This window comes from Pavona decussata, unplaced genomic scaffold (assembly GCF_977016875.1).
Source record: "Pavona decussata unplaced genomic scaffold, jaPavDecu1.1 SCAFFOLD_29, whole genome shotgun sequence".
Lineage (NCBI taxonomy): Eukaryota > Metazoa > Cnidaria > Anthozoa > Scleractinia > Agariciidae > Pavona > Pavona decussata.
In genome coordinates, this window is record NW_028145452.1 from 1,735,468 (window position 1) to 1,746,612 (window position 11,145).

Consider the following 11,145-nt stretch of genomic DNA (forward strand, 5'->3'; position numbering starts at 1 on the left):
CAATTTTTACCACAAAAGGTCAGTTGGCTTAACCACCGAGCTCCTTGGCTTGGATTTTTTCAGTTGTTTGACCACAACGGGTCAAATTTGTTTGGCTCAATGACCAGCGAGCAAGGCTCACTTCTTGTTCACTTCTTCTTGCGGTCACAATTAATTGTGACCGAAACAGATCAGTTTGCTCAAATATAGCCGCTAGCTGTTCAGCACAATCGCAGATCCTGAGAAAACGCAAAGTGTTCGGTGTATTCTACAGAACCCAGAAACAACACACATTCCCTTCAGGCTTTGGTAAATCGTACATAGAAACTGTCCACATGCATTGCTAATTGTCTGCAAATTGAAGGAAAAAAGCATTTACTTACCAACAAATGACGAGACCGTACAGGTACCAACAAATGAAAAAACCGTACAGATCGAGTCACGATCACATTCTAAAATAAATCCTTTATTCAAGATGGCGCCGAAATGGTACCCGCCAGCCCACTGAGCCAACCCTACGCAAAAAATCCGGACCGTTCTCCCGTTGGTTACACTGGACACGCAAGAAGTCACAGGACTCCCAACAGATTAGGTTGAGTTCTCCAAACGTCGAACAGAATAACAATGTTTTATGAAACTATTGAAAAACTCAAAAACTTTAAGGAAAAAAACCTGCTTTACGTTTTCGCCTATTCAGCCATCTTTACGGTGGTATTAAAGCAAGTGAAAAATGATTGAAAGCAACAATTAATGTTTTCCACTATAATAATAATAATAATAATAATAATAATAATAATAATAATAATAATCTTTATTTGTGCTTTTTTCAATGTACATAGTGGATCCTTACAATCTTGTAGAGGTAATATATAGAATTTAATTAATCTATAGATTAGAGTATACTTTTCTCGTCACTTTCAAAATAGCCTGTACCTTTAAAAACTGAGTCAAAGATCAGTACAGCGCTATGCTGAAACAGAAACTGTACAGAAGCTATGGGCGCTTTCCTTTCTGTTGGAAATCCCGGAAACTTTTCGTTTCAAATGGAAAGGCTTTTTTCTGTTCGTTCCAAAATTGCAATCGCATTGGTAGATAAAAAAAAAAAAAACACTCACGTGATGGCGCAAGAAGACAACATTTGCATTTCAAAGACTTCAAAAGGTTGAACCGAAAAGTTTGGAAAAATGGAAAGCGCCTCAGGATACAATTACTTAGTGTTGGTAATCGAATGAAAGCCGGCTCAGAAAACGGTACCATTTAATCAAATTTTTTTGCAGATTAGCATTAATCTTCTGAAAGCCATTGCTCAACTTAATCATGTCTTACAAATTATATGAATTGAGGTTATTTTTCCGAGGGGCAGTGTCAGCTATTTTTAGTGTCACTTTGAATACCCAAAAATATATATATATATATTGGTATCTATAGAAACGTCAAAACATTGGTGCAGTTTTGTTAACAATAACTCTACTAGTGCACAGAAAACTAGCATTAATTATCTTTGGTTGCGGATGGCTAGGACACAAATTAATTATATTTTTTTTTTTCAAGTCCTTTCTGTGGTTTTTGTAGAAATCACTAAAAAAAATACTAATTATAGTTTGTCCTTCCTCCTTCCTTTTTCTCCTGGTCCTCTAAGAGCAATTTCATATTAAAGAAAAGGTTCTTGGTCAAATGTTTGCGTAGGTTTGACCGAAATACAGCCAAATCTCTGTGACAGTACCCCTTTCAACCCAATGGGGCTGGCCCAGTAGTGAGAGCACACCCCCGCCTACTCCCGCCACCAATGTGGGCTGAGTTTGTTGTTGGTTCTCGTCCCTGCTCAGGGAGGTTTTTCTCCGGGTACTCCGGTTTTTCCCTCTCCTAAAAAACCAACATTTCCAGATTCCAATTGGATCCACAAAAATCCAAGAATCACAGGTTTGTCAGTTGTAACTGGAGTGTTAATTGGTCGATTTATACTTTTTTGTTTGTTTATTTCTTGTCAACACGCGCAATCTCTGCACATTTCTCGACGTATTTCTCCTGGTGCGAGTTGAAAGAATTTCCATTTCAGTTTTGCTGATCATTTCCTTTATTCTCATAACCCGTATATTTTATTGTAGGGAGAAATTAGACATTGATCACTATTGAGGATTAAATAATAACAATAATAGTGTACAATTTATATAACACCTTTTCTGAAGGCATTTAAAAGCGTTTTACGTAAAATCTTAAAAACTATCAAAATATCTAAAACTAAAATCATCAGTCAAACACTACAAAACTACAAACAACCTCTCACTCGCATAAAAATAAGTGTCCAATGAAACGCTTTTTTAAAAAGATACGCCTTTTAAGTCTCTTCTTGAAAACATCCACTGAAGGGCCAGATTACCGTATACCTTCAGAGGTGTCTCGCGTCCAATCGATGTAGCGCATCCAGTTTAAACTGTAGATACCTAAACCCCTATATCAAATTAAATCTTATAGAGCGGGATATCAAACTATAACAAGAATTTTGAAATAAAATGAATTGTCGCATTTTTCACGACCTCTAAATGCAAGCGTCTGAATCATCTTTTGAAAGCTACAAGTCAAAGCGAATTTTGTTTTTCGCTAATTTAATTTGCTCCTCAGTTTCCGGACCGAAAGCTCTAAACTGAAAACGTTGCTGCGTTTTGCCATATTCAATCGCAGTGGAACGTTACAGAACATTTTCGAAATAGGATAAAATAAATGTGGAGTGATCGTACAAAAATCGCTCTCGGAGATAAATATTTCGAAAGAAAAAATTCGGAGACATATTTTTGTGGTTTATATGTTAAACTAGCTACTGTCCAAATTTGAAAGCAAACGAACAAATTCCCTTTGAGTTTTAGCCCTTTAAAGTGTTTCCTCCAAATGAAAAAATTGGTACGAGAAACCAGTGCTAAAAATTCGGCAATTCCTTTTATTTCGAAATTCTTGGTATAGTTTGATAGCCAGCTCTATAAGCTTGAATTTTATATAAGAGTTCGGGTATCAACAGTTTAAACCGGACGCGCTATATAGATCGCTTGGACGCGAGACACTTCTAAAGGTATACGGTAACCTTAATATCAAAAGGCAGGGAGTACGAAAGCTTTGGTGCGCAAAAAGAAAAGGATCTATATGCGTATGATTTAAGGTTACTAGATTTAAATCAGGGCGACTTCACCATCAGTTTTGAAGGAGATCGCAAACCACGTTCTGGAGAGTAGGGCTCTGGGTCAAAGGATTAATCCAGTTGACTCCGTTCCAACTTGAACTATAACTGAACAGTGAAAGCGCTCTTGAACCAAGGAAAGCTGCACCGTTTCTCATGGAACGGTGTCAATCGGCTTTCATTTTGCTGCCTATTATTCTTAATGAAGATAATAGTAAATCTGTAGACAAGTAAAGTGGCGAGGGCCACATAGGTTAAGGGGCTTGGAATCCAACAATTTGTTTACTCAAACTGAGGGGTTTAGTAAAACCCCTAACAGAAAAAGTTACAGGAAAATAAATAAGAACGACTATAAAATGAATAAAAGGCGAAAAAGACAAACGAAGCCAAACTGGACGACTGAAAAACACTTACCAATTTCTGGATTTAGGTGGGCGAGTGATAAAATAAAAATGTAGTAGATGTCATATGCTGATTTTACATATGGTGCGAAAATTGTTCAGGGTGGAATGAGTGCTGGATGCAATTAACACCGAAAGTGAAACGGAAAATAAGGACTAAAACGTAAAGTGTTAATTAACAAAACCCGCAACAACGAGATCACAAATTACAAGTATTCTGTTTCATTGCATTTGGGTTTATTGTTATAACTATATACAAAGTATCTATAGTGTACTATTCGTTTCGTATATTACAACAGAAACACGTCTAAGCTTCTCAAATGGAAGACTATCGGCATTGTTCCGCCTATACACTAACGTTACAAATAAAATTAAAACATTTCAAATAATAATGGATAGAAATATATACATATCTCAAAGAGACGATATGGTAAGTGAACTTTATACCTTATATATAACTCGGTACTGAAAGTGTCACCTTTCGGGTGAGCGTTGTCTCGAGAAGGACCTGAGAGCCTTTTAGATCAGTTCAACGAGACAGTTTGTCGGTAACTCAACTTTATGAAAGTTTTGTCAATTATTGGTTTTCATCAATATGATAAAGTGATTTTGTTTACAAGCGACAAGATCCAAAACCAGATGAGTTGATCGGAAGGTAAAAAGAAACAAGTACAGCAATTTCTGGTTCTGTAGTACTTCTCAGAACAAAGCTATGGAGAAAACAGTTTTCAGAAAAATACGAACTTAGTATGTGTGCTAGTAGTGTCCTTCTTTGGAGCACCAACGAGGTAACCACAAACATCAGTACAGGAAATAGGGCAAATAATGAACTGCATATTTGAACCAATTAGATTTTACATTATTATCGTAATTAAAAATGAAAAAGTAACCTAAAACGTTGTTCTCCTGACGGCAGTGCTTTATTTCTATATCGACATGAATTGTTTCTCGAACATTTGTCGCCCACATGTGTTGAATATGCTAAGAGTGCAACTTCGTTTTTGGTGACCCAGTTTAAGTGACATCACATGAAGACACTTTCCGATCGTAGAGCAAGGCCCTTCGATATAACATGTGGTGATAATATTTGTTTTGTCCTTGAATACAATCCTGAAGTGTGATGTTTTCGAAACAAATGCTGTTTTTCACGCAGTATTCTTTTGTTATAACTTTGCTAATAGGGGATTATGTAACCAGTCAAATAACAGTCGAGCGATGAGCTGTACTTGTTTAGTTTACTTTCTTTCTTTTTTTCTTTTCCCTGTACTTTCTGTTGCGTTTCTAAGTACGAGAAAGTGCGTAAAGGCTTACTTTACTCTAAAGAGACAAAACGTTAATCGAAAGGTATTTTGGATTGAGGGACGATTTGTTGTCAAAGGAACTTCAACAATGTGTTTAGTCATTAAAGGAAAATATTAAAAATTACGCTAAACAAAAGTTTCCCAATTTGTTGCCCCACATAAGTAATATAATTACTTACTCTCTCAGCTGGACATGAAAAGAGTTTATCATGTCTATCATCCGGATAAATACTGAATAAACGGAGATTTATAAGAACACACCCATTAATTTTTTTTTTGCTCCCTGCAATGACATCAAGTTCAATAATTGTAATTGTTATAATTTAATTAAACGTTCCCAGCACATCTAACCTATTTAGCAGGAGGGACCTTTGCATGCCTTTGGATTTCATCCCTCAACAAGAGTAAATAAACGATGTTTGAATCTATGAAAACTATTTTAATAATGTCTGCCTCCCGAGTTCACTAGACTTTTCATTTTGGATGCTCTCCAGGCGCTCAAGTCGCAATTTTAAAATTTCGATATCAGCTCGTTTGATGTGACCGGCCATTACATAAACTCAGTTTCCGGATCAAAACTGGTACTTCTTACATTTGCTAAGCCTTCCGATCGCTTTAAGCTCTCTTACGGCATTAATCACTTGAGCAAACAACTATGCACCAAATTAGACCGTTTAAAATGTTTTGAGTGTAACTTGAGGAGATGTGGAGCATCGTCACGCACACTCAGTATTTGTTAGAACATACTTTCAAAAGGTCAAATTGTTTGCACGACACTCGTATACGAAACACGAATCCCTGCTGTTAATTTCAATGTTCCTTATAAACGGCAGCAATTAAAACACCCCTTCTAACCTCATAGTGCTAATCAACTAAGAGCGGATTAAATTAAGAGTGCCTACTTTGATGAAACAGGTTCTCTTTGGACTGTCCTTCACTTTGCAGGTGGCATATGCTCTACTGTGGTAAAATTTCGACGAACTAAGCTCTCACACCGAAATCAAAATGCAGAAACGTCTAGTAAACGAACATCAGCATTGAACAACATTGCATGACTCGTCCGCAAGTGCAGATTTCATATCTCTTCCAGACACACTTTTCAAGTGTTTGACTTTTCAAGTGGTTGCAATTTAGTCATGCCGCGACCTCCAACAGATCTGTTTAGATTCCGTTAAAATTGAGTATTTTGAAAACATGTATTTCTCTGGGGTATCACCTGTCATAAGGAGTGGTTCTTGTTCAATTCTGAAGTTGACCGAACATAATTGAAACCATGCAGCCAGTCGAGAATTCATGGCATTGAACGTGGACGTCTTGTGCGAGGTTAAGAAAACCGCGCGGCGGGTTTACTCACAAGTGTGCACTTGGAGCTCTCGTTGGCACTTCTTGCAATTAACCGTACAGCACCACCTAAAACGACACTGACAATTTTCAGTGATAATCATCTTTCTCATGCGTGCGCCTCGGCCGCAGCAAAGCAGTTGACATCCGCCAACGCCCATACTGGTTTCGTTACACTGCCTGCCAACAGTTCCAAAAGAACCTAAAGAGGGGTCCGCTTTACAGAAGTTTGGAGAATCGGTAGTGTACACCAAATCTAGTTCAGTCGGGGGCTTTATTGTTTCTCCCTCTTTGATCAACCTATCGCCTTTGTTACTAATTATCACTTTAATCGCACCATCGAAACGCGCTTTTAAGCGATCACCCACATCTCTAAAGTGAGGCATCTTTTTCCAACACGTTTTTACAGAACAAGAACCCGAGAGACCATGACATTTACATTCTGTTTGCATGTAACGCTTCACTGCCTGGGAAAAGAACAAACAAAACAAAAAGCAGGTTAGTTCTCTGTCTATCTTTCGCGAGGTTAATCTAACTAGGTCATCTATGGCATGTTAGATTTTCATTCTATCACTCAAGGGATCTTTTTCACAAGTTGCATTTTCAAAACGCTATCACCTTCGGCAGCAGGGGCTTATTGTGTTTATAAAATGCGGCGCCCTTTGTGCAACGTCTTCGGAAAGCAAGCATTGTTCAGCACTGGAATGAATGATAGCAAACTGTATAAAGCGACCAGATTAGAGCTTGACTAAAAATGAAGCAAATATTTATTCTAGGAATTCGTTCATGTCAAGCTGTCATCCGCAGGGGCACTTGTCTTTCATTGTGTTCCACTTCTAAGATAAACTGTCAAAATTGAATTAACAACTCTGTCAATAAAGTTTACACTAGAAAATTAAATTCCTGTGAAGATTTAATGTGATGGTGCAAAGAACTGTTTTTTTAAAAAACTGAACCATTTAGACGTCAGGGGTTTTCTATTGCAGCGTTAAATAAAGGTTATTAGGTGCAAGATATGTTGTTGCACTGTTGTTATCTAAGTTCACCTTCGAGGTTCAAGAGCGAAAAGCCCTGGTTGTCGGCGCGTTTTGTTGAATACCGCCTAAGGTATCAAGAATTAAAGCTATACTGTTAACTCACTCTATTTGTGTGTAAACAAAGGCATGTGATACTACAAAAGGCATGCAAATATCGCCAATTCGGCGATTAGCGGAAGGCGTATGTGTAATTTATCCTTTCTTCGAAAGAAATTAACATCAAGATTCGACAGCTCAGATGTAATTGTTCTCCTGGCAGTATAGGTGACAAATCAAGGGACTTCACGCCATTTGCGTCCAAGCTATGCTTTGTACTCTCTACTGTTATGAGCTTTACCGTCTCCTCTGTGTAGCTTTCTTTCTGTCATGACACTAAGAGCAATTTGCTCCCGCCGGAAATCGAGGTGGTGGGCTTGCGCAAGCAAACACAGGCCTCTTCATCAACCTATGTTGTTATCAAAGCTTAATCCTTAATCAAAATGGCACGATGATCTTGAAATAAACGATATCGACACTTACAAGACAAACTGAAGCTAGTCCCTTAAGCCTCATACCGTGCTTTCCGCAATGCTACTCCGAATTACTGGCCTAAAGTGTTCCTCATTCTTGAAGTACCGTGGAATCGAAAAGAATACACGCATGGTTTTCTGACCTCGTTAATTCTAAACAAGCTTATTACTTAGCGGTAATTGTATGACAATTGTTTCACAGCCTTTACACAAAAGCGTCTGCTATGAACTGTGTGTGCGATATCTTCTCTGTCCGGACGATTAAGTTCGGTTGAATCCCTCGACATAGCTGCAATGCCAATATTCACGGCCGGAACGAAAGGAGCGATAAACTTCTTAGGGTCGCGTGTTTATTCAAAACCAAACGGACGGGGCTTGGACACAGAAAATAAACTGCGGAAAACCGCGGAAATGCTTAGCTTACCAGTCGCCCTGCCTCATTATTGTGCTCGATTATCATGGAGCGGCCATCCCTCGCTTGGTCTCCTTCCATCAGTTGCCTTGACATGGTGTAACCGTAGTGAATGTTTTCGCTACAGCCTCCCCACTCGAACTCGCCATTTTCTCCGATGGGAAAAGCCTCGCTGGGAAGATGGTTATCTGTTTCGGGAAAATCATTTCGCGGTTGCGTGGCCATAACGTTGTTGGTGTGGACTTGTGGTGACGGAGTGCTTTTGCGACAGCCACATTGCTGTAGTTCATGCATGCTGCATGCACGCGTGACAGAGAACGTAACTCCGGCCGATGTGATGGCATAGATAAAAGCTGTCTCTCTGTAGTCTGATGGGAAAAAAAATCACAGTACAAGCTTAAGATTAATTTTTTCAGTTACGTATGTGACTATGTGGGATCGCGTGGTGTTGACTCGTGCGATCAAGATACGCGCTACAGCACGGAATTAGCCAAGTACATCACTATGACCCGCGCCAGATCAAGACAGAGTTTGTTGCCATTTCACCATTTAATACTCACCGTATCGAAGAATTTTCTTGACCGAATTCTTGGTCGTTGAGCAATTCCATCGCCTGTTTCTAAACTGCCATTGACACTCTTCGACGGATGCTTTCATCCCTGCTAGCACAGTTGAAATCAGTTGAGGCTTTGATTTGCAGAAGTCCTCTTTTCTGTGGAAAAACGGCTGCGTTTTCTTACAGACGGCATTTGGGTCTTGTTGCAGTGACGTCTCGAGTGACCTGCATTGATGATTAAACGTAGAATGGTTTAGTAATCTATTAAGCCGAGTAGTATGAGGATTATTTAACCGCGGATTTCTTTAGTGGCATACTTTTTCGTACTTTGAAAAGTACTCACCACCATAAAGCAATAACATCGCTTGAATAAATAACAAATAAAAATACACTTGGTAAACGTAGCTTCATGGCTCACACTCAAAAGAGTCACTTATCAATGAACGAGAAGAATGGAGAATAAGTGCAGCGCGTAGAATTAATATGTTTTATAAACAGATGAGGGAATTCTCGACGCTGATTGGTTTCCGACACCACACGTCAATCTACCAATTTAATACTCTAATACTCATTTAAAAGTCATTCCAGCTAATCTCAGAGACATCAACACAGAAATGAAAAGAAATTATGTTAGGTCTTTCATCGAGTCATTTTGACTGGCGGGCTCGCAAAAGTCTGTATCAGAGTTATATACCGGATTAGATGCATCTTTGTTATTCGTCGCTTGTGACCAGTAGTGTGTCGCACCAGGTCATGATTAACTTAACTAATAAATCAAATGACTTTGCCTGTCTCAAAATTATAGCATTTGTCTGGTTCATCTTCTGAGCACAGTAAATCGGACCACAGACAAGATTCTTAATTTTGCATCTTAACTTGTAATCTTATCTTCACTAATGTGCCTGAGTCCTGAGCCAATTTGTTCCCTTAATTGGTTCTTTCAGATGTCATCGTTGGGTTTTGAGAAGGCAAACCTGAATGACCTTATCTACATTTGTTTTGATAGCATTTTAGAAGTCAAGGTATTAAATTTCTTTCCAGTTGTATTTATGATTAAATTCAGCTGTTTCTTATCACCTTTTTTATTGCAGCTTTTATTGAGGGGGAAGAGCAGTGACCCTCGAATTTAATTGCCAACATTTTCCCTTCGCGCTAATTTTAGTTTCCAGTAATTGCGTAGAAATCACAACTTCAAATAAAAGTGGAGATGTAGTAAAAATTTCGAGAAATACTGTGTACTTTATGTTAATGTATGACGTCCATAACCACGATTGATTATTTTAAACGGTTCAAATGGTCGACAGCTTTTATTTCAGGAATGTAAATATATACTTAAAGAGCTACCAACCATTAACCCCTTTTTCCGTTGAATTGTCAAGCCATTTTCTAGTTGTTGCTATTTTTTATGTTAAGTGATTCTGATGATTCTAACATTCGAGTCTTTGGATGATTAAGGCATTTACTGTTTTACTTTCTTGTGGTTCTATTTAATTAACGTTCGGTTACCTTGGCAGCAATTTCTAAAAAATATATATTTACAAATTTGTCGTTTCTGTGCAATACTGACGTAAAAGCGTAGAATGCCTGAAGTAGCTGGGTCATAGGTTTTTATAAACATTGGCTGCAGCGCAAGAACAGGAAATTTCAAAGTAAACAAGGCCACCAGCTATTTACACACGAACGAAGAACCTGTTAGCGATGGCATTAACAATGATGCAGGATGCTTGCACTATCTAAAAATAAAACGAACGATATGATTTGATTTAACATTCTTCAGTAAACGCATTTGAATTCTAGGATTTATGAATTGTTAATGAACAGACCGTCACTGGGCGGATGCCTCCCGTCCTCTCGATAACTGGTTGTCTTAGTCGAGCCTCTCCGTCTTCTGTTTGCTTTGGATATTGCTGGCCTTGAACTTTCGCTTTCGCCGACGAATTTTAGTTCCCTTTATAGTTTTTTAAGACAACTAGATTTTACTGTGCAAGTTTCAGCCACGGATCTTGACTGGGGCCGCTACCCAGGCCCTCCGGCTTTTTCTGACTTCAGCATACGGAGTTAGAAAACCTCGGGTCACGTCACATTATTGCGGGTTCTAAATTTTGAGTCTCAGTGTATCTCCTTTGCCTGCTACGTTTGTGTGTAAGCTTGCAAATGATTTTTTTTTGTCTATGTTTGAACCGAATCCGGGGACTCTTACAAGATGAACAAAGTGAGTGTTGTCTGGCATGCGCACTGCGCATAACTGTAACCTCAGTTGTCTTTCTTCCATACCATCGTCAATTTAATATAGTTGAATTTTTCGCCGAGTCATGACAATAAAATTCGCCGCATCCCTCAAGTTCTATTAGCCGTAAATTAATTACCCTTTCATTTATCACTTCTGCCCCCAGTGTATGAACCCTCTCAATTTCATGGTTACATTTTTCATATTTTTAGCACT

The 11,145-nt window shown here is 38.6% G+C and overlaps 1 protein-coding gene across 1 annotated transcript; it reads right to left on the reverse strand.

The window, feature by feature from the left end:
- Positions 1–3,761: 3,761 nt before the first annotated feature.
- On the reverse strand, positions 3,762–9,844 carry LOC146484884 (protein Wnt-6-like). Its single transcript, XM_085104357.1, has 4 exons — positions 9,046–9,844; positions 8,707–8,927; positions 8,159–8,514; positions 3,762–6,655 (listed from the first exon to the last, which is right to left on the reverse strand). The coding sequence occupies exons 1-4, from the start codon at positions 9,111–9,113 to the stop codon at positions 6,194–6,196; spliced, it is 1,107 nt and encodes a 368-aa protein (XP_084960483.1). The 5' UTR covers positions 9,114–9,844; the 3' UTR covers positions 3,762–6,193.
- Positions 9,845–11,145: the final 1,301 nt, after the last annotated feature.

Excerpts from the sequence above, each read along its gene's own strand:
- LOC146484884 (XM_085104357.1), bottom strand. The coding sequence starts at position 9,113 with ATGAAGCTACGTTTACCAAGTGTATTTTTATTTGTTATTTATTCAAGC. Across the intron at positions 8,928-9,045 it reads GATGTTATTGCTTTATGGTG|GTCACTCGAGACGTCACTGC; the intron begins GTGAGTACTTTT and ends TCATCAATGCAG. Across the intron at positions 8,515-8,706 it reads CAAGAAAATTCTTCGATACG|ACTACAGAGAGACAGCTTTT; the intron begins GTGAGTATTAAA and ends TTTTCCCATCAG.